The following is a 23,440-nucleotide window of genomic DNA, read 5'->3' as shown; positions in this document are numbered from 1 at the left end:
AGAAAGCCATCCTTTTGGTTTACAGCTCTTCTCCTGGTGCCCAGTGAGACATAGCAATAGGAGAACTCATGTGGGCTGGCTTTGACACCCTGGGTCATGACACACTCATGTCTGTACCCACCAAACTCATCTGAATCCCAATAGGAGCCCACAGAATTTAAGTGTATTAGAAAAATCAAATCTCTTTTCTTTCTCCCCAAAGTCAGAGGACTTTCAAAAAATTTTCTTCAAATTGGCTTTCAGTAGGTTGTGCTCCAAAATCCATTGAGTACCTTTGGAAACTCACCCTGAAATGCCAAGCTCTTCTGCTGAGTTTGAGCATAGAGGACCTTGCCCTAGGGATTGACCTTGCTCAGGTATCTAAAAGCTGCCTTAGTTAACAGTGAAAAGATTAGAAAATCCTTTCTTGCTGAAACAGGGTTTAAATGGCAGCATTTCTGCGCTTTTCAGCGACACAGGGATGACGATTGTAGGGTAGAGGGGTGAGAAAAGCTTTGTGATTAAGTGATTGAACTGAAGAAAAACATTCTTTTGGACTTATCTGAGTGGTGTATTTTTCCATTTTTCTCTGGCAAATCATTTGAACAAAACAAGCCCATTTTGTTTACTTGGGAACTTCTTTCTACTTAAAATAAATACTTTTGTGTTTAAAGTTGAAGTGAAGCAATGGAAGAAATATTGTTTGAGAAGTAGATATCAAACTGTTTGGGGAGGAGGGGAATGAATTGAAGCTTTTCTTTTCAGAACTGTCTGTTTTGGTTATTTGGACCCAAACAATGAATCAAGATTGATATAAAGCCGTAGCATGCTGCAGGTGACTTGAAACTGTAGTTTTCAGTGTAAAAAGTTTCAGGAGAGAATGTTTGCTGGGCTCCAGCAATGATTGATTTAGGAGCACAATTAGGATTTAAAGCCTGGGCCACGTAGTTTAATCCACTTCTCCCAAACCCAGCCAAATCCACACTGAACACGCCCAGGGTGGAGGAAAAGGGGGGGGGGTTAAAGAAATCTGCAAGGAAAATACAAGCGCAGCCTTAGAAGATGCTGGCATCCACTTAACTTGAAAATGAAAAAGAAAGCAATATAAAACCAGGACAATTAGATCCTGAGCAACACAGACCTTTCCAAAAATGAAAGACAGCAGGGGGAATTAATGGGCATAAATGCAACCTAGTAATTAATTGATAAATGGCACTAGAGAGTTTTCTAAAGAAGAAGAGTCCAACGTGACTTATCTTTTCAATGGCAGGAGACAATTTCTCTCTTCTTTCACCTTGCAGATAAGGATGCAGAACAGGGATCTTTCAGTTTTGAAGCTTAAGAGGGATCTGGAAGTTGAAGACAAAAGAGAAAGGAAAAAAACACCATGTGATAGGAGGGAATGACAGAGGGGCTTGTTGAGCACTGAAGCTGTTGTTATTGCCTGAGCTGGCAAAGCTGGAGAATAGCAGAGTGCAGTTATTTACCACCAAATAATGCCTCTTGCAAAGGTGGGAGCAAGGTGGGGGCAATCCTGCTGCAAAGGCAGGATTATACCTTGTAGGAGAGAGGTAATCCAGAAGCTGGCACAGCCCAGACCTTTCTGGATAGACCCCTTCGCCTTCCATGTTGGGCAATGGGGCAGGTCTGCAGTTTGGGACCTGTTCTGCCTGCTGCAGGTACAGCAGGTGATCATTCAAGCACACGCATTGCCCCCCTCAGACAAGACAAGACTCAGCAGCAGACTCTCCGTCTCCTCTCTTTGCTGCCTCCATGACCACACTTGACCCCTGCCGAGATGCCCGTCCAACCCTCCAACAGCTAACCTGAGGGGTCCACCATCTCCTGAGACATCCTGAAAGCAGCTCTGTGACTGACAATCCCACAACAGTGCAGCAATGACTTTTTCAAAGCTGAATATGCCTTAAAATTGAGATGCTTCTCCTCTGCCCCGCTAGACAACTGTTTTTAACAACTAAAATGAATCCTGAGTGGGACCTACCCCTAACTGGGACCCTCCTCTACCATTCCTTCAGGCTCTACTCATACAAGGTTCCCTTCTGAACCATGCACAAGGATTTTCTTTGGAAAGCAGGATAGGACTGTGAGGTGGCACAATACTTGCCCAGGTCTTATTTCTATATGGACAATAAGATTTTGCTAGGACACATTTCTGGTCCTGGAATCTAGGAAGACCTTGGCTTCCCTAATCCAGGAATCATCTCTCATCCCACTACCTTGTGGTGGTGAAGTAAGGTCTATAACTGGAAACCGTTATCTGACTCTTTGACCCTTCATAGAGCAATTGCTCGCTCCCCAGTCCCTCCGGGTACTAGGAAGACGGAACAGTTCAGGGCTATTCATTCTTGTCATGAAAATAGGCATAATCTCTAGCCAATGCACCAAGCCAATTCAGCAAAAATGTGCACAATTGCCCTTAGCTGAATCAATTGCCCCCCAGCTTCATTGCTGGAACAGGTCACTCTCTTATCAAGGGAGAGCTGAAATCATTCACAGGATGTCCATAGTTTCTCTCTCCTTGTATTGGCTTTCCTGAACTCTGTCCAAACCAGAGACATGTCATTTAGATTCTATTAAAACAAAGCCTTCCATTAAAGTTGCACGCAGGAAGAAAAGAAAGGAAGAGAAAAGGAGGAGGTAGCTGGGTGTCCTCGAGGTCATGCAATCTAACAAATCGCGGAGAAGCCATTAACACCACAAAATGACAGGAGGCAAAACAAGGCAGAATGTTAAGCGCCCAGCGCTACCAAACCCATCAGCTGCCCCCATTATTCTGATGGTGTGTCGGCACAGTGTATAATCATCAAAATTGGTATTCTACTGCAAATCATCTGTCTCCTGCTTTCACTCCAGGCTGAGTTTCACTGGTCATGAAGGATCAAGGAGAAACTATAGAGACCACCTAGCATCATTTCTCGCACAAAGTTTCCCAGGCCCTCCCTGAGCTGCTTTTTATCGAGAGAAGAAGCAAACAGGGTCCTAAATACAATCACCTGTGTTGTATTTTTGCAAAGAGGGGAAATAACTGAGCAAAAAGCTCAGTCAGCCCCAGAGCCAGGAAGACTGCAAGCACGATTTGCTTTTGGAGATAGATGATAGTGAAGCTACAAGGGTACTTGACCTTTAAGGCCTCAGCACTAGGTCAGTGTTCAGCAGTGTCCTTGTCTCATTTGGAGGCCTGCAGTGCCAAAAAGGTGGGTTGTTTTATCTTTTATGGTGGTGGTATAAGCCACAAACATGCACATATAGCTATCACACTGAGGAGGGGGGCTGGAAAAAGACCCCAAGGAGTCCTACAAGGATTGACTGGTTGTGACTCAGCACAGGACCTGCTCCTCCATCACAGCCCAAGTTTTACAAGACTCCCTTGTTAAAACTGGCACTGGTGTTAGAATTGACCACACACTAAATGCAATCAGTCCTGCCCTTTCTCTGGGGAGGAAGAGAGGAAGGGCTCTGACTGGGCGCTCGAGATGGCTGATAGAGATTCTTCCCAACCAGCACCTCTGGGATTCTTGGAAACGGATGAAGTTCACATTCTGCAAACTAAGAAACGGATTTGTCCCATCCAAAGGCCACAGATCTTTGCAATGCCAAGAAATCTCCTTCTGAGGCAGTATTTTCCCTGGGGTCATTTGCCAGAAATCCCATGGTCATTCCCTTAAGGACAGACTGACATCGCAAGCTCTATTTGAGAGGCCTCCAAGCAGCTCTGCTATCTACAGGCTGGCAAAGCCCTCCAGACAGCAGAGTCCAGACCAGATTTAATGCTATGAGACCATCTCACTCAGAAAGTGCCAGCAGGGCTCAAGGCTCTTTTTACACCAAACTCCTGCCTGAACGGTGTGGGGGATCCAACGTATAGCTGACAGAATCCAAAAGAGCAGTTATGTCACTTTTACCTCGGCTCCTCTGTCCTCAATCCTGGCCACAGGGCATTTCCAATGCACTGCAAAACTTCTAAAAAATGAGGCATCATCTGGATGTTTGTGATGGCCCAGTCCGAGCTCCGCAAGCCCTGGACAAGAACCTGATCTCCTGCTGAAAATACAGCAGAGCTCCACTGAGCTACACACAGGACTGTGTTCTCTAACAGGAAGAGAACAGAACAGAAGAGGAGCAACCATTTCCTGTCCCAGAAAACAATATTTTTTGAAGTTTAACGGATAAAGTTTGCCGGCTGATTGTTTTGTGGGCTTTTTTCAACTATTGTGCGTGTCACTCAATGCCAAGGATTTCAAAGTGTGTCATCGGTGATTTTCTTTTGTCATTAACTGCCAGGTTTGGGGGTTGGTTCAGAGCTGCGCCGGAGGAAGATCGGAGGCAAAGCTGACTTGATTAAGACGGTGTTTTGAAACCTTTCTGCATCTTGTTTAAATTGATTTTCTTCTGCTTCTGCTCTAAAAGGGGAAGGAGAAAAAAAGAACTCCATACAAGGGAACATCAAAGGGAAATGAGCTATTTTCACTGCTGGTGTAAAAATGAAAAACATGCAAAGACAAACTGCAAGACTGATGCTAATTAAGTGTCCAGGAACAGAACCCCGCAGAGACAGGGCACGAGAGCTGACTTTAATACCTTGGGTTCATCCTGAGGGAATGGAGATGCTAACATTACAAAAGCCTCACACTCACAAAACCCTCCTGGGAAAACCACTGTTGAGGAGACAGTGTGGATAAAAACCTTGCCAAGAATGATCTGAGGCTCAAAGAATGACTAAACTCTGTCTTGTAGTCATGTTTTTTTCCTGGAAAGTGCAGGCAGGGAAAGAAAACTCTACAGAATGAAACAAAATAAAATCAATTTTTTTAAAATGTCCAGAATTAAATTAGACTGCTCATCCAAATTGAGGTCCATGCTGGATTCACTAAGCAAAGCCAGCAGAGTGTCTCTGCAGGCAGGACTCCGGCCTTCAGACTATTAGATGTTTGACAGCTACTTTAGTCCAACAGAAAACAAATGTCTCCTGTCAGAAGCTCACAAGATAATGCCCATACTTGCTGTCTGGTATTTGTGTTTGGCCCCATGTGCATTCACAGCTCAGGTCCTGTCCCAACATCTGCATCTCCTACTGGAGACCTTTGCACAACAAGAGTAAGTCTTCATGGGGCTGCCACAGGATAGCAGGTCTCAGGAGCTGGAGAATCCCTACGTCAGCCTCTCCACGGACAGGTCCTGTCCTGCAGCTGTGTTTCCAAAACCCTGGTCTGTCAGACCACACACACAGGCTGACTATGATATCTCCAGCTCTGGCTTCCAGTCCCAGCCCTTTCTTCCGACTTGCAGCCTGGGCAAGCGAGATGAGCCATTCACGAGGTCAGGTCGCTGCAAGCTTTGCCTTTCCCTGTCCCCTGTGTTTTCCGCCCTTTTTCCTTATGTCATGTCCAAACACAGACCATAGATGTGCAGCAGAGTGACTTACATTAGCAGAATCTTGCTGTAAATTTGGAAGTGTGACTTCACATCTTGCTACAAAATCTGAGCAAAGGCTGCCTCTAGGTGAGCCAGCTGGCAATCAGAGGGTGGCTACTCAGGAAGGAAAGGGGCCTCACACTGGTGCTAATGTTTTTTTCTTCCTCATATACCGCTGGCCGCAGAATTATTGGCTTCCCATGATGCAGGCGGATATATGGCAGCAGGCAATCACCATCTAGACATTTAGAGGAGACTCTTAGATTAACCCTTTTCCAGTTTGATACCTAAGAGGACTTAGGGACTCCCTTGTGTCTTCACCCACTCCCGGCCAACCACAGCTAGAAGCAGGAGAGGCACCCAAATGGATCGTCCCTAGTTGAGGAGAGCTGCAGAGAAGAAATACATTCCTTTTCAGCCTAGTCCCAAAAGCGGTGACTGTACAAGCAAACTGAATAGTGACCTGAAGTCACTTGCTGTGCTGCTGAGATGTTAGTCACTCCTGGTGCGCGTTCGGCCTTAACCTAGTCCTATACGATTCCTGCACAGGTCAGCCACAGCCACAAGTATGACACAAGAACCATTCCCAGCAAGCCGCTTGCTGGTCGCCACCTTGTTTTGGAAAGTAGAATTTAATAACACAGGTGAAGACTGTGCCGTTGGCCCCAGGACCCCCAAAACGTTCCTAAACACATTTAATCTGCCAGCACAGACATGACTCCCTGCTCTGCAAGCCTAGGGATCACAAAGTGCGTCCTTCACAGCAGGCTGCTTGGGATTGTGACTTTGGACAGGAACAGCTTTATTTTTTTTACTGCAAAACCAATAAAGCCAAAATGATCCCTCTAGGACAAGAATTTCATCCTTACACCTATTTCTTTAAAAGCACCTTTGGATACCAAAGAAGTGGCAGTAATAGCAATAAACAGCCCTCTGTTCTATTTCATTTTACTATCTAGGGGTTCATCTTGACTAATTTTAACCAACTAAACATTAAATGTCTAGACTAAGCTATTCATCCAGGCTCCATCCACAGCCCATGGAGACAGACTGACGCTTTTAAAGTACTTCTGCTTCCCACTCTGAACACCTGCCGCAGGAGGGGAGGAACCACTCTGGGCAGGATCCAGGCTACACCAGGATACACCATGAAGGATGTGGAGACTGCCACAGCTCTACAGTCTGTGGCAAGGGACTCCTACCCAGAGTCTCTAATCCTAAACATGATGGCAGAGCAGAACAACACCGGGTAGAGACAAGCAGAGCTTTGAGAGCCAAAGCTGTAAGAAAACTGGTCGCTAATTCCAGGAATATCACTGTTCCATTGCACAAGGAACCACACTTGAGCCACCTCCAAGGTCCAGAACACTGCACTAGGTTTGGGGCAGGGAGAGGCGATGCTGGACCTGCTCAACAGCTGCATTGAGCCTTCTCTTCTGTTTCCTTTAACCAGAGAAGAAATCACCCGGGGGACCAATGTCCCCTCAGCTTTCCGCGTTCACATAGGAAAGTTGTTTGAGCAATGTCCTGCCCTTCAGAGCTTTGCTGCAGCTCAACATGGTGGAGCCATGAGAGAAGGCCAATGGGATCAGCAGGGCTGATAGCGCAGGCAGCCTTTCTTGGGCACCATCAGCCCAATTCAATCACTGGCTAGTCATCATCGTCCTCTGCAGCAGCTCACAGCATATCATCCGTGGCCATTGTAGGGCAGCTCTCTAAATCAGCCCTACTCCCTGCAACTTTTTATTGGCCCCATTTTTCTTTACCTGGCCCGTACCCCAAGTCTAACTCCACCTAGGCCCCCTCAAAGCAGTAACGTGTGCTGCAGCTCAGGGGACTGAAGGTGTGGAGCGCTTAGCTATGACTCTTTGCTACCACAATGGTCCCAATTGCTGGTAGAGCCATTAGGTCTATCAGGGCTGTGCATGGCAGAGTAGGTTCAGCACAGAGACTGAGAAACTGTCAACAGGGGCTCATTTCACCCTGCAACATCTTTATCTTACCTTGTATGGTCCTCGTAAGGTCTTTGTAGGGTCCTTAAGTCCCAAAGAGTATTAAGTTTCAGCCTCTAAGAAAGCCTTTTGCTTTCTGAAAAGGATCACTTACACTGGGAATAGTCCTTGCAGATGCCTGGGCTAAGACAAGGACATTGAGATTCCCCCTGCAGAGTGGAAATAGAGTGCAGCAGAAATAAATCTGCGGTGTAATAGGATCCACACACCCATGGGGTGAGTCTCTTGTAGGATCCTCACAGCCCAAGTCTGGGTTGCAGGTCTCATCCTAGGATCTCAGGCTATAGCACTTAGGTTGCCTGTCACTCCACACATGCTCATCCCATTTATACTTGTTGAGCCAACAGCTCACTAGCTGGCAAAGTCTCCTTGGCAACAAGTTCCTTTGGCTCTCTCAAAGGACGAGAAGAAGAAAATAATAATACAGAGACAAAAGCTCTTTTCTTCCCACTATCACCCAGAAAGCTGACATCTTCAGTCCTTGGAAGGTCTGCTGATCTGAGAAAGATTATCCTGCATCCCAAAGGTGGGGCAAGCTGTGTGTGTGTGGCAGGCACCACCGAGGACCACAGCCGCAGGCCAAATATGTCACATGAGATAGTAAGCACCATCCAACCCAGGGGCCAGACAATAGGTTCCCCACCTCAAAATGCATGTTTGGATGCACACTCTCCACACTGAGGACGTCTGGCATACTGGAAAGAACAGAATATCCTAGTTTGGGTTACTTTAATATAACCCAAAAGCTCTGAGAGAAAATAAGGCCTGCAGAGGAACTGGGAGGAGAGGAAAAAAGCATTTTGAGAGATGTGTTTAGCTGGGCAGTAATTCAGTAAGTCTTGCTGAATTAGGCCAGGATATCTCATCTCTCATTTCTACACCTTATCTGTTGAACTCCTTCCATGACCTGGCCACCTGGGTTTCATGCAGCATTTTTTAAGCCACACTGTGGTAGGTTTTCCCCGCCCATTTCCAAATGCTCCGACTTCCCGATTTTATTTCTTTGGTATGGTTTGGTTTGATTATCTAGGACCAAAAGACCTGTTGCATACGCTCTCATGTAAACCAGGTAAACCCTTCCCTTTGTTCACAGATGTTCCCAAACCACAGTGAATGGTAGAAGCATTTTCTTTGCATAGAGATGTCATGTCTCCATGAAGCCATGGAAGTGAATCTGGGCAACAACCCCTCCTCCAACTGATCAGCAGGATCTTTACTAGCTATCCCATCTCTGTCTAGTCAAGAGATGCTCAGACACTCCTCACATCATTAACTCTTTGTAGGAACCTTGCACCAGTCGACAGAAAGAAATGCTCCTCACCAGGTTAGCCTCCTCATCCCCTTCCACAGCTTAGCCCCAGGTCAGCCCTGCTTCAGCGAAGGCAGTAAGGCAAATATTCCCCTCATCACTGTCCATAGCTCTTAATCCCTGCACGCTCCCAGCCCCCAGAGAGACAGGTAAGCCTTCTTAGCTTGTTTTCCAGTAGCTGCTCCCTGCTTCCCAACAGGCAAAGGGAGGGGGTCTGCAAAGACCAGAGCTTGGTCACCCTGTAAGGATTCTCATGGCATCTGCCACCAACCAAGGACCTGGGCTCTTCTCTCTGTGATAAACTGATAAAGAAGCTCTGAAAACCCACTTCCCACACCATTTCTTTCCTCTTTCCTAGCAAACAGAGCCAGCACAGTGCAGTTTCATCTCAGCTCCAGACATTGCACAAACTTGTGCTGATTTTTTTCATTTATTGCTCCAAGTAAGAATTTAAAACAGAAAGGGAAGTTGGAGATGGGGAGCTGCTTCTTGCTTTGACACTCCTGACACAAAAGTGCTCCATCTCCAAGCTCATTTTGTACTTCATAGCACTGGGACTTGAAAGACACTCACTTCTTAAAGAAGTACTTCGAAATTAGAGAGATAAGAGATCAGCTTTAGGCAACACTTCAGTGACAACACTCAACGGGACCCCAGTCTTTAGCGTGTATGTGCGTGTATAATATTGTAAATTTATTTCTCTCCTCTCTGTATATATAGAAATGTTGATGCAGTGAATTAAAATCAAGCTGTGCTTTATACTTTCATTTTTAATGGGACCATTCTTGGCTCCAAGGAGAGAGCTATCAGCCCTCAGAACAGCTGAAAGGGCTGGAGAGAGCAATTGTCTTCTGCCAAAGACAAATAAAGTAAAAGGAAAGAAAAGGCGCTAGAAGATGATGAATGGTTCAACTTCCTAGGCTGCAGGAGCCTCTTCATTAACCGCTTCACTGCCTTTTTTCCTTCCCTTTCCTCCCCCGCCCCCAGCTCTGTGTATGCACCTGTCTGCCTGCAGCTCTGAGTGTCCATGTGTGCTCTCATTCCAGGTCTCCTTCCCCTTCATATTTCCCACTCTGGGATAAAACATTAAATGAGAAAAATTAGAGGAGGATTGTTTTACACTGGCAAGGGATTTATCTGACCTGCACTGAACAGTAGAGGACAGAGCAGGCCTGGTGCAGGCTGCAGAAAGCTGGACCTGGAGGTGTAGAGGGATGGTGTGACAGACACCCCTGAACAGCTGGATGCCAGCTGGCTAGCCCAGGTAGTCTGGCAATGTCACCTAGTGCTGCACCCTGTGGGACAGGTCTGCCTGCAAACTCTGCACACCTCTAAACTCAGCGCTCTATCAGCAGGCAGGGAAGCCAGGAGAACACGGTGGTCCTCACTTCTTGACCCAAAGAGATATCCCTAGCTTGCTCCAGAAAACCCCCCAAATTCTGCAGCTTGCTGAAAGCCTTTTGAACCCCGAGACCCTCCCCTACCCCCTCCATTGCTTTGCCCTTCATTCACATCCTCACTCACTTGGAAACCCCTGTGGAGCCCAAGCAGTCTAGAAGCCACAGAGCAGGTCAAGGTGTCCCTGCACATCCTGGAGAAATCAGTCCTTTTCTGAGAGTCAGGATTTGCCTCTTGCTGTGTCTCTCACATCTCATGGTATCTGGGCAGTATAGGGCATGGGTGGGACACGGGGAGTATCAATAGCTGCATTTCACAAGTGGGGGGACCTAAGACAGAGAGATAGATGTGATGATTTCCCAAGAGCAGGGAGGAAATGTTGGCAGTTTCATCACAAGTGACATGGGTGACATCAATCCCATGAACTGACCAGGGACATAAAGTCCCAGGTCCCTTTCCCACTCCCTCTGCAATCCGGGCTGTCTTTCTACTCTGTGGGAAAAGCAGCTCATCCTAATGAGCCTGTTAACATGGTGGGGCAGCTATTCAGGAGTGATCCACAGTCTCACCGCTTTGCTGGGGACAGTGACTTAGGCTGAAATACCTTTTCCAGTGGAGAGAGGACCCCAACAGCACTGAAAATTGAGTAACCACATTCTCCATTAATGCAGTATGGGCTGCTGTGTAGAGGCCCAGCTGACAGGAGGCAAGAACTTTGTTTTATTAAAGCAAATGCTAGACACTAAGGTGGCTCACAGAAAATGTTGGTGAAGAAAAGACAAGAGGTTGCCTCATGCCAGTCCCCTGGTTTGTCAAATTTACCTTGGAAATGGTTTCCTTTTCTGCTTAAGAGGAAGGCAGAACAGAAAGACTGGTTGCCTCAGAGGAAAGCTTTGCTTTGGGGTAAATTCAGAGGGCTTCTTTTAGGAGGCTCCTGGGTCCTCAACACCTTCAGATATCTGAATTGTCTGTGCCTTCCCTGCAGGAGGCAGAGCCATCACATCCTCCTCCTAGTGAGTTATATCAGTCCTGCCTCAAACACAGGGCCTAATACTGGTGTCCTGACTAGCTATGCCTATGACCAGCAGGTCAGTCTCAAGGTGGAGGTACTAGAAGTTGGTTGTAGCCTCTCCACCATCACCAGAGCAAACTGAGCACTGCCAGAGCTGTTTCCCTATGGTTAGTGTTTCACACCTCCTTGGCCATCTCCAGGTCAAGAATGGGCTCAAAGAAGCCCTAACATCATCTCAGTGGGCTCTTTCTCCTGGGTTCTGGCTGTGCAGTCATATTCCCTGGGTGATTGGTTCGAAGGAATCCATCATGATCAAAAAAAAAAAGAAAAAAAGAAAAGAAAAGCAAAGCTAGAAAGAGACCCCAGAAAGGCTGATGTGATGAAGGTAAAAATGGTGTGAATCTCCACCTCAGACCCAGACCTCTAAGCCTTAGGGAGGCTCAAAGCAGCAGATGAGATGCTGCACATTTCATTCCTCCAAGTTTTCAGGGAAACGACCAAGCCAGGACCAACACGGCAGGAGCCTTCCCCTTTCCCCTTCACAGAGCACAGGCTCCATTAACCAAGAAGGTACCACTGATATTAAGAACATGCTACAAAGAAGGGCTGTGATTTTTAGTTCTCCACCATGATTTTCCAAAGGTACTCAAACCACAGGATCCCTTTATTAAGGGGAAAACTTCACCTGAGTGAACTTCAAGCTCAGCTGGCCATCAGAGGAACTCAGTAGCTTTCATGCCCAGCTCATGCTTTTAATGGGATTGTAGATGCTGAGGCAGGCAACAAAAGAGCAAGAAGAAAGGCTACACTTAAGGATCTGGTCCCTAGAAAATCCCAGCACCAATTCAGAAGGCTGAATACAGGCTTTCATGGTCATCTGCTGCCATCTAGTGTTATCTGAACACTTAAAAGCCTTCTCTGGATTCATGAATTTCAGTAATCAGGCCTGAAGTCCTGCCTGATGCACAGATCACAGGCCACATCTTACATCTGTGGGGGCATCCGGATGGATTTCTTCGTTCTGCACTCTCTGTGGCCATCTCAGGCCAGTCAGAGCCAGGAAACAGACAGCTGTGTGCTGTCCCTAAATTACTATCCCTTGTGTCTCTGCTCTGAGATAGAAGGTGGCTTGCACCTTAAGGGCAGAAGATCTGAAGTTGTCCATTCACATAGACATGGCCTGAGAGGGCTGTACTCAGTACTAATAGTCCACCTAGGGGACAGAGCATGTGTGAGGCATTTCTGCCTCAAAAAAATCCACTGTTGCATGCAAGGACATCTCCCAGGAAGACAAAGGGTCTCCTGAGAAGGTTGAAAGCATCATATTTACCTTGCTGCTAGGTAGAATTCTAGACCTGTATGAGCTAGCAGGATGTCTGAGACGTTCCATCTATTTCTTTCTAGCTTTAATGGCTAAAATCTAGCCATCCTAATGTCCTGGGTCTGCATCACTGGTGAAGGTTGGGTACCTCTAGAGGAAAACTCAAATCTTCTAGGTGGGTAAATCCCTATCTGTTTCCATTTGCACCACAGGAGAAGGCAAAGGGGAGCATGATGGTCAGGTATGTGACATCAACAGGCAGGAATCCAATCCAAAGAACATAGCATCTGCTTGATGTGATAATTTAACTGCTGGTCCCAAATGTAAGATGCTTTTCAACTGTGGTGTTGTCCTCCCTCACCTTCTTCTCATTAAAAAAAAATGAATCAACTCCTTGGAAAAAGATTTTCCAGCCCCTTAATTACTGTGGTGACTTCTCCAAGCCCTCTCCAATTGTTCAATCCTCTGCTAACACCAATACTAGACAACAGAAGGAAGGACATCCACATGCAGGGACCAGAGTCTCCATTCTCCAGCAGCTCTCTAGATTCTTACCCAAGTCTGACCATGTTCAGAAGTTGTTGGGAAAAAATAATGAGACTTCATAAAGCTTTAGGGACCTGCTCATTTATTCTGTCTTCTGGAAGGTTACTGAGAAGATTTAAGGAGTCCTCTTTCACCAATGGAACAGCCTCATCTCTGCATCATAATTCCTGCTTAGATACTGAGTGTGAACTCAGTGGTATTTTGCAGGGATTTGAACCCCATCCCAGGCAATTCCAGAGAAGGTGAGGGCTCTCCCTCCAGCTGGTCTATGGCCAGACACCCCTTCTTCCCCATATTTAGGGAACAGTGAGTTTCTGAGGCAGAAGTCCCAGAGAGCCATTCAACCATCAGGGCAAAACTTCCCTACAAACAGCATTAGTATCCAACTCTGAACCTAACCAGATTTATGACAAACGCAAACACTGCTGCCCAGTTCTCCGCAGGGGGTTCAATGCAAAACATCTGCAGGGCTCTTACAGCCCACAAGCTCTCTTCAAACCACAGTCTGCAGATCCCTGATCCCTTCTGATCTATAGGACACCAGTCACAGCATTGGTCTCCACTGAGCAGTATAGAGTAACATCTATCACGCTTTATAGGCTCATAGGAAATATAAAGAGCTTCCAGGAAACCATCTGCCTTCAAATCAAAAGCAGGATTAGGCCTCCCCAAGAGACTACCAGCTTTCTCTTTAGTCCATTTCTCTTGGAAGAAAACAGACTCCCAGTACTGTTTGGCAGCCAAAAATGGGCTACCAGGATTCAGGGGTGTATGAAGTGGGAATTCTCATCCAGGGATGCAAACCCTTGTGTTTTGCATATTTGTTATCAGAGTAACAAGAGCTGATGGCCCCTACATCCCACCTGGATATCCACCTACCAAGAAAGGCATAGAGGCATCAGACATGCTTCAGGAAAGACCCACTAAGCATGACCAAAAACTTCAAAACCAAACCTCATCATAAAAGAATTAGGACAACTTAAGTTAAGGTGGACTTAACCATAGTATGCAATTAGCAGCACCAGGGAAACTAACCTGCCAGGTACAGATCCTTAGTCCAGCAGCTGAAAGTGGAACACTATCTTGTGGTAGAAGGTGAAGGTAGACAAATTCACCCCAGAATAACATGCTTATTTTGTGGCATTGAGGATAATGAAATACCAGCATGCTTTCCCGAGGTTCATCCCTGAGCCTGTATCACAGTGACTTTACATTGGTTGGATGCACCTCAAAGATTTTTCATAGGTCAAACGGGATCTAACCCAGGGTAGCTGATGTGTTGGACCAAATGAACCCAGGTTTAAGGGCTAACAGAAGGGACTTCCAGGACGTCTGTTTACACTGGTGTGGTGGAAGACATGGAGTTTTTGGTGTTTACAGGCTACAGGAACTTTTGAGCAACAAAACAGCTGGAGGAGCCAGGAGACTGTACAAAGCCATTGTTCTCATGTCAGACCCTGACAGAGCAGAGCCGCATATCAAGTCACAGGAAAGTGGCACGGTATAGTACTGTGCAGGTCAACAGCACCTTTGATCTGAGGATTGTAAAGCCCTTTCAAGACATCAGTTTGTTAAACCTCACAACACGCCTGTGAGGTAGGTATTACCCCCCATTTTACAGATGGGGGAACTGAGGCACAGAGAAACGCAATGGCTTGGTCAAGGCCATTAGGAAAGCCAATGGCACAAGCAGGAGGTCTTCCTGATCTTGTTCCTGGCTTGTGGCTCCTTCCCCTTTTGGACAGCAGAGTGTTAGCAGCTCAGAAAGCCACTGCTGGGCTTGTCCCATGAGCAGGGGACATGCAATGTTTTTGGAGGGCTCCTGAGCCCCTCAAAAGCACCTTGGTAACCAGCCACCACCAGCACTGCAGATATTAAACCATTTCCCAGATGGGTGCTCCTTGCAGGTACAGTCTCAGGATTGCCACCTTTTTTTTTTTCAGTCAGAAAGGAGGCTGAGAGGCATCTGAGAACTTGGTCCTTCATGCAAAAGTCCCAGCACTGTCTAGCACAGTTCAAACTGGAAACCACTTCTTTTCTCTCATTGCGAATGGCTCCGGAAACAATGTCCAGCATTGAACTCTGGTGGCAGTGTGTGGTGGAGGGTCTCACCAAGACTGGAGAAGGAGGAGGTAGCTAGAAGGATATTACACGGCTTTCGCTGGCACTGTCGTCAGCATTGTTCATCAGTGTTGGATGCTCACTTAACCCCAAGTCACCCTATCCCAGCTTGTGTGCAACGTCAGTAAGAAACCAAGGCTGGAAGATAAATTGGCAGGAAAGCAATGCTGGGAGTGGTGGTGGAGCCTCCATCATGGTAACTCCACCAGCAGTCCATCCCAACCCTTGGTTACATCATGGTACCCATTTCTCCTTTCCTCCCCTCCCTAACCCCCTACTACTGCTTTTGTGCTGAATACACATATTGTCTTATAAAAATAGTCCTCTGATATCAAAATACAAACAAAACGAGAGGAATAAAAGACCCCTGTTGCCAGCAGCAGTGCAAATCAGGAGAGCCAGCTCAGGAAGGATGGGCTTAAGGTGTCGTCGGTTTGTCATTTCTTCAAGGGGAATGAGGTTGATTGGACTTTGATGGCTGGGACTGGCCTAGGAGCAAAAAGATCAAGAAAACTCATTATAATGAGTGCAGAGAGACCAAGCACCCACCATCTGCACTACAATCATCCTTCCACAGCTCAGGGAGTGCAGACCAGCAGCTATTCCTGAGACCAGAGGAGATGCAACCTGGGGCTGTTCCAGGTCACTCCAGCATCATGGAGGCAGCCTACTCAACTTGGATTGCTTCCGTGCTAGGCTTCAATTCTAAACCTACACTTTCTTACTTCCTTTATTTCCCTTTTCCAGGTAGCAGAAATAAATAACACTGGTCCCAGACAGTTTAACCAGAGGCCATCCTACTACAAGCAGTCTTGCACCCAGCAAAGGCATTGCCCTTCATGATGTCTGGACTCACCTTTGAGGTGGCATCGGTCTGTAGAAAGGAAAGACAAACAGGGTGTCACCAGCTGTTCCTTCACTCATCTATCCCCAACAACTCACCGACAGCCTCCTCTGCACTCTGGAGGAGTAGACCCCATGTTCCCACCAAAGGGTGGCACCTCCCTTAAGTCCACAGGACCTCACAAACCCTGAAGGCCATTACCCAACGTTGGTCACATTACCCACAGCCCCTCAACCCTCTGACATAGGTGACTCCCCCAGAACTGCATGCAAGGACCCCCAAAGCCTTAAAGGCCTTTTTCTCAGTTCTCTCAGACTCGGTGGCCCAGGCAGCAGGGCACAGACCCACACACCTCAATGCCCAAATCGTTCCTCTTGCTTCTTAGCCACCGAGCCTGGACACATTAGCCATGGCAGGGAGGAAGAGGAGAAATTCAGGTAACCTTGCAGACACCACTGGGTAAGGGAACAAGGGGCATACCAGAGTGCACTAGACTCTGCATCCAGATGACATTTGGGATGTCTCCCTGAGATGACATTTGGGATGTCTCCCTGAGATGTGAGCCACAACACCCCACAAACCATCTGCCTGTAGGACCCCAGCCTGGAAGGAAGCAGCTCAGCTCCTCCTCTCTCAACTTACTTGAACGGCCTTGTGGAGCGGCTCGTGGTGCTTGTGCCTGATGCCTTGAAGTTGGTAGGAGGGACCATGACCAGTAGGGTCTGCCTGTGTGCAGGAAGCAGCTCTTTGGCCAAGAGCGGACTTCCAGGCAGCGGCCGACAGGGGGGATGATGCTTGGGGACAATCTGGGATCAAAAAGTGCATGGGAAGAGACAATATGCTTTGAGAAACATCCAATAACCACCTACAACCTCCTCCCCCCTGCCACAGAGCTGAAATGCTTCAAAACATGGAACAACACATTGCCAGTACACAAACTTCCTGAAAACACTCTCGTTATCTACTGCATTTTCTTCATTTTTGCAACAGACCTGTCTCTTAGAGTGGCATGACAGCCCCTTAATAGTGCCCAACAACTCCACAAAAGAGCCATAGGTGCCCACATCCCTAAGGTTCCCAGAGGCAAGACTGGGATGGAATGCACACTTTTTGGTGCATACACAAGTCCTCAGCATTGCAGAGCCATGAGCCACCAAATGGTGTCATCTAAAAAGGATCACACTCAGGACATTTGGAAGGAAAAAAAATAAGCTTTTGGTGCAGGAGCTAAAACAATAAAACAGAAACAGCCCAGAGCACCCTCTGCTTTTATGTGGGGTGTCTGATCACCAAGAGCCAAGCTATGTTGGCTGGACGTTTAATTGTGCTGAATTTGTGGCAAGCCGTTACTCTGCAGGAAGTAGGTGGCAGCCAAAATCAGGGAATTCTTCCAAGCCCAATGGGGAACCATGGCCAGACAGCAAAGCTCACCAGCGGAGTCCTCACAGGACTGCAAGGGAGAGGTTTCTTCGGAGGCGGCAGCTTAGCGTGAGAGATAACTACTTTGGAGGGGATGGCAGGAGATTTGCTGACTGGGGGAGGTGGCCTAACAGGCTTCTGGTCTCTCGGAGACTGAGGGATGGAGCGGGGAGCCGGGCGAAGCGGGTGGACGATGTTGATAGGCTGGGAGCCGTTCTGGTGAGCTCTGGGTTTGTGGGGGAACGCAGCCCGTGTTGCCTGCAGGGACGAGAAGTGTAAAAGCACAGAGAAAAACATTAGGTGCGTTTTCCTGGGTGCTGGAAAGCAGAAGTCCCCTTATGGTCTGGGTACTAGGGAGTCACAGGAGAAGGACTGGGTATTTATTCCACTTTCTGGGACTGATCTTTCGCTATCCTGCCCCAAAGTGAACGCAGAGCAGACAGAGAGGAGCAAGGTACCCAGGGAGGGCTCACGAGATCTAGCGCAGGGACAGCTGGTCAATCCACCCTAGATTTCCACCACACTGACCAATTGCTAAGATGGGAGAAATCATCCTTTCTGCCCTGCTCTCAGCTGCTGCGGCCATGCTCAAAAACACTGCTCTGCCTTCCTTCTGCTCTCTGCCAATCTATCCGAAGATTACCAGAGTTCTAACAGCCAAGAGCAAACCATCTGCCTTCATGGGATCACAGAGCCTCTGCTAAACTTTGCCATAGTGATGTGGCAATTTCCCTGTGCAGGCTCCTAGAAGAGGTGAAATCTTCGCCAGGGTCTTTCTGAGCAGGCAGAGCTCAGAAAACTCCCTTTTGTCAGGGAAGGTGCCACGGTGCATAATACAGCCCAAAGGCAGAGCTGCAGGGACATTGCAAGGGGCTTTGCGTTGCATTTGGGAGCACACAGCTTTTATTTGTTCTGCATTACAAAGGGCTGGGAGCCTGCCTTCCACGGGTGGGAAAACTCAGCGTACGGCCACACTGCACGTGCTGGGACCGTGGCTGAGCTGCCAGGTCCACACAGCACATCGCAGCTCAGAGCCTGGAGGCAGCGCAGTTGGCATCAATATTACTCAGATCCGACTCAGAGTAGCTGTCCAGGCCATCACTGCACCCTACTCAGCCATGCCACCTCTGAAACTCAGCCTGCTCAGGGTTGCCTACGCCAGTTTGTGCCATGTGTCATTCGTGATCAGAGGGCACAGCAGGAGTGTTTGCACTGGCGAACAAGAGCACAGCAAACTGCACTGTGGACTCGTATCTTAACTCAGGGCAGCTGATTTTATACACCTGACTCCAGTGTACTTTTGATAGATTCAGCTCTGTGTAATGCAAAGCAGAATACACCCCTGCAGTCACAATCCTAAGGAAATCCTAGGGAAATCCAGGTGAAAAGTCGACCTTTGACCAAAATGTGGCCCAAACAACTGAATCCTGAACATTGTAGGCAAGTACACAGCTGGCTGGGGGTTAGTATCACCATATAGACACACAGAACCAAGACCTTTATCCCCAATCTGTAGCTTATAAATCTCAGTCACCCTGAAAGCCATGAGCAAAGTAGCTTTTGCGCCCAAGCTGTAGTCACAGGTGTGATGACCTTAGGCCACCTGGCCTGAAAGCCTCTTTGCTCACAGCATAGACATATATGCACAAATCAGCACCAGTTGCTAGCAAAGATGACATCACTCAAAATTATCAGTCCACAAAAAAGAAATCAAAAGTGGACGGCGAGTTATCACTTACTTTATTAGTGTGACTAGAAGTGGAAATGTCTCGTAAGGTGAAAGCAGCTTTGGAATGGCCACTGCTTGCCTTCCGATTGACAGCTTTGTTCCTGCCCAGGATCACAACATAAATCACAGATGATAAAATAACACAGCCCTTTTTGCCACCCAAAATAGTGCACAACAGAGATATCATGTCCCCATTTATGGATAGGCAAATGTCTTGTAGTGCTAGGTTAGCTATAAGTCTGCTTTGAAATTGTGAGAGTATGGTGGCATTTTTGAAGTTGCTTGTGATATAAAAAGAGGAGGCTTATTTATTTCTGAGCTTTTTTTCCTCAAATGCTTGCAGGGGCTCTGAGATATATGCGTCTGCACATATACACAAGAAACAAGAGGTGAGGAGAAGGAAAAAATAAGAATATCTAAATGCAGAGCTCATTTAGAGCTATTCCAGCTCTTGCAGTCTGCTAGGAACAGATGGCAAGCTGGCTCCTCAGTACCAGACCACCTTCCTCATCACTCTCTACAATTCTGTTGTCCCTGATAGATCACTCTTGTCCTCTGCTCGTGAAGGAACTGAAAGCTTCAGCCTATCCCTGTGAAAAGCTCTTTTGATCTCAAATTATGTCTAAGCTCCTCCATACACACTCAGGATATCAGTAAGTGAACCAATGCTGTCAGATCTCAAATCCAAGTATGTTCTCCCAGTTCACCATTTGCAGGGTACTAAAACATTTGCTTTACAGTAAACCAGTGGATTAGACCCAGGATGGACACACACTAGCTTGCCAATACAAGCGCATGAAGCCAGCCGAGACCAGCTGCCCTTCCAATGGGGTTAGACAGCTCACATTCAAGGTAAAATGTCCTGCCATCCTCAAACAGCATGAGGTCCTTGCATTATGTTCTTCCACGTTTCTGCCCCAAGAGGGCTTTGCAGCTTTGCCATGGCACCATGGGAGCACAGGTGGCCTTCCAAACTGGCCCCAAGGTAACTTGTTTTGGTAATACCTCCTCTAAGGACTGGAGCTACTGGGAGCAGAGAATCCTCTGACAACTTCCAGAAGTCAGATCTGGACACTGTAAGACCTTGTGTTTCTCCTAAGTATCTCATGACCGTGGACAATGGAGAGCTCTCTGCTGTGTCTGTAACTTCCCTGAGTTCATACCAGATTGAAACAGGTCTGGCACATCCCTTCCAATTCCCCACAATCATTCCTATCAAGCTGCATTCTGCCAGTGGCAAGAAAACAAGATTGAAGGGTCTCACTGGGTCCTCAAGAGAGAAGGGATTCAGGACACATTGCTCACCTGTATGTCTCATGGTTTCTCCTCATCTCCTTTATCCATTTATTCAGGAGTGAGTTCTCTCGACGGTACCAGAAGTAGACGCTCAGTGCCAGTGCCGGGAGGAAGAGCAGGAAGATGAGCAGAAGGGTTATTAGGATGGCTTCATGATCTAGCAAGAAAAGCACAGAGATGAGCACAAGGCTGGGAGGGCTGTCAGCCTGAGCGTTTGCCTCAGCACTGGCTAACTGCAAAGCAAGGCTCAGCTCTACTGCACAGCTTAATGCAAATAGCAATCCCTTTGCCTGCTCCTGGCCACTCAGGCTGGAGATATCTGCTGAGCACACCTTCAAAAGCAGGAAGTAAACACCTCTCTCCAGTGGCCTCTGATACCAATTGGTAGCCACCAAATGAGTGAAGCTGGGCACAGTCTGCCAGTCTGCCTGATCACGCCAGACCCAGCACATCTGGGAACAAAGCTGTTGACAGCGTTATCGCTCCATCTCCCTGTCTTTGTGGCATTGCTCCAGCCCAGCCTCACAAGGCACTGGCCGCTCCCCAACCACCTCAGCCACTTGCATCACGTTAATGAGAAATCAGGACTCACTGTCATGCTGCACAGGGCCACTGTCCACACTGCCACCCAAACCCGGCTTCTCGCAGTACGGGGGAGCCCAGCCAGCACTGCAGTGGCAGTTCTTGTTGCTGTTGCAGACCTATGGGAAAAGGAGGGTTGGAGACTATGAAGGGCAATGACACATATGAAAACTATGATCCATACAGCAGGGATGAGATCAGAAGGCCAACGGGAGGAATCTGGGCTGGAGACGCAGAAGGAGCTTAATCCCTGCCAACATCCTTCCCTTGAACATCAGATGGATCATGTCTATGCTGCCTTCAGAGCTGCAACTGCAATGTATGGAGACATTCTTTTGATGAAACATTTATTTCCCTGCTCTTTGCAGAAACCTTTAAAGACAAGCATCTTATACCCTCAGTTTTCACACTACTTGACTAAACAAGCCCAACGCCTGAATACTTCTTGGAAGGCCGGAAGTTTGTTAGACACTGCATCTTCCCCTTGGAGTCTTTCCCAGTAATCCATACCTTTCATAAAGCAGAGAATACAAACCTGAAGCCTCAACAATGCTGAGCAAAATGCAAGGGTAAATTTGGGTGTCCTGCCTAGGACCTCCTTATATATAATCCCACTGTAATTTTCTGCAGCATTTTGTTGTTGCCTTATATGACAAAGTCTGAGTTCAGGACCTAAGTAATCCTTGTCTGCAGAGGTCAAATCTTAGTAGGCTTTAAGCTTTGGACAATAGCAATTCTTTCTATTCTCTGAACCACTTCCCTGTTTCTCTGCAGTCCCAGTAGTGTTTCCAACTATTGTTTTGCTCTCAGAGGGAACAGGCATCTGCTCTGAGCTCTGAACACTCTCCAGTTCAGAGAAAACACTGATTCAAATTTTGCAGATGGTCCTTACATCAAGAACAATCTTCTCCAACTTGGACACAGATAGCAAAGATCTCAGCTCAGTCTTACCCACAGCTGACATGAATGTGATAGTTATGGAAAGCAGGTGCTGCTGCATTGCAAGACTCATCCCTGCGGGAAATGTTTAGTTTTGCTTAAGAATCTGAGCTCATCTCAGGACCCTGCTGTAGGTCTCAGATAGTAACTCACCCCATGGCCGTTGCACTGGGAAACACACTTTTCCAGCTCAAAAAGGGAGGCATTCTGGCACCGGCGATCTTTGCAAACCTGAGAGAGATCAAAGAAGCCAAGGTTAGAAAAAGGCCCGAGAAAGAGAGAACAGTGATCTCCTGGCTTCACAGACAGGAGTCTTCTGAAATGACACTGTCCCTTGAAAAATGTATGTTGGTTAAATCATATTATTCCAGACCAATGCATTGATTTCACTCCAATTTTCAGTATACCCTAAGAAACCTCTGCCATGCTCGGTCCATGCCAGCCCACCAGACAACAGCCAACCTAGTTCCCACCTCCCTCCCCTGACAACTCACCTGGCAGCTCCTAGAGAAGGCATTTCCCATCTGCCCCTAACAGGCAGGCAGAAGCCAAAAGAGAGCCTACTTTGGCTCTTCAAAAATGGGCATCCTTTCTCATGAAAATGTCAATGTTTTGGCCTTTCATCCTAAACTGGGATGAAAATTTCCCAATTAAAATGCCAAATAGCAAAGACCATACCTCCCTAGGCAGCTCTGTTTTGCCTGCAGCCCTGCTGCTGTGTCATCTACAAAGCCTCTGCCATTTCTCAGACAAACTGACCCCTCTCTAAAGTATTGAGGAATGCAGTGAGTGTAGAAGATACTTTTGCTTAGCTAGCAGCATCTGCTAGCAGAGACTTAGATGCTTAGCTAGCAGCATCTACTTGGAACTACCCTATTGATTCCTAACACAATTTTCCCTTGGGAAACATTTTATCCACTGAATTGCTTGGATTTTACCAGTAAGTTTGTATGCAAGAGCAACATTTTGGACCTAGACTCACAAGCCCAGCTGTAGCATCCCTGTTTACCCTGGCTTAGGTTAGGGCACACAGCCTGACTGAGGGCACACAGGCCTCTTATCTGCTTATGGGCACCTCCAACACATCCTCTCTAGCATCATCCATAAAGTCCAAAATAGGCAGGCACCTATTTTGCTGGGTTGTCTTACATTGTATTACATAGTTAAATAAGCACTGAGACAAAAAGAGGGATTCAGTTGCCCACACACAGGCATCTGGTACCATTTAGAATGCCTCAGCTGAGGAATCCTCATGAGGGTTCATCTCCCTAGATACAGGGAATTTAACCTGGGTTCCCACACTCCATGTGCTGCTCTATCCCCAGGGACCTGTGGCATCCCTCCACCCTTGGGAAACAAGAATGTCATCTTCCTTGTCTTTCCTATCCATGCTCGGTGGAAAATACTCCCAAGGAAACAGTCCAGAGAACAAGATGAAACTCTTAGGGAGTTTAATTTCAGTTCAAAAGGAAGAAAATTGCTTGGATCCAATCAGGACTG

At 47.3% G+C, this 23,440-nt stretch overlaps 1 protein-coding gene across 1 annotated transcript in view; it reads right to left on the bottom strand.

Moving 5' to 3' along the window:
• Window positions 1–14,434: 14,434 nt before the first annotated feature.
• Window positions 14,435–23,440, bottom strand: part of ADAM33 (ADAM metallopeptidase domain 33) — a 45,759-nt gene continuing 36,753 nt past the window's right edge. Inside the window, exons 17-24 of the mRNA XM_062574935.1 lie at window positions 22,094–22,171; window positions 21,012–21,120; window positions 20,429–20,576; window positions 19,134–19,224; window positions 17,407–17,652; window positions 16,618–16,781; window positions 15,988–16,005; window positions 14,435–15,620 (exon numbers count right to left, since the gene is read on the bottom strand). Coding sequence (XP_062430919.1) covers window positions 15,569–15,620; window positions 15,988–16,005; window positions 16,618–16,781; window positions 17,407–17,652; window positions 19,134–19,224; window positions 20,429–20,576; window positions 21,012–21,120; window positions 22,094–22,171 — 906 coding nt within the window. The 3' untranslated portion in view covers window positions 14,435–15,568. The remainder of the gene's footprint in view (window positions 15,621–15,987; window positions 16,006–16,617; window positions 16,782–17,406; window positions 17,653–19,133; window positions 19,225–20,428; window positions 20,577–21,011; window positions 21,121–22,093; window positions 22,172–23,440) is intronic.

Source organism: Rhea pennata, chromosome 4 (genome assembly GCF_028389875.1).
Source record: "Rhea pennata isolate bPtePen1 chromosome 4, bPtePen1.pri, whole genome shotgun sequence".
NCBI classification, from domain to species: domain Eukaryota; kingdom Metazoa; phylum Chordata; class Aves; order Rheiformes; family Rheidae; genus Rhea; species Rhea pennata.
This window is presented reverse-complemented; position numbering and strand designations above follow the sequence as displayed.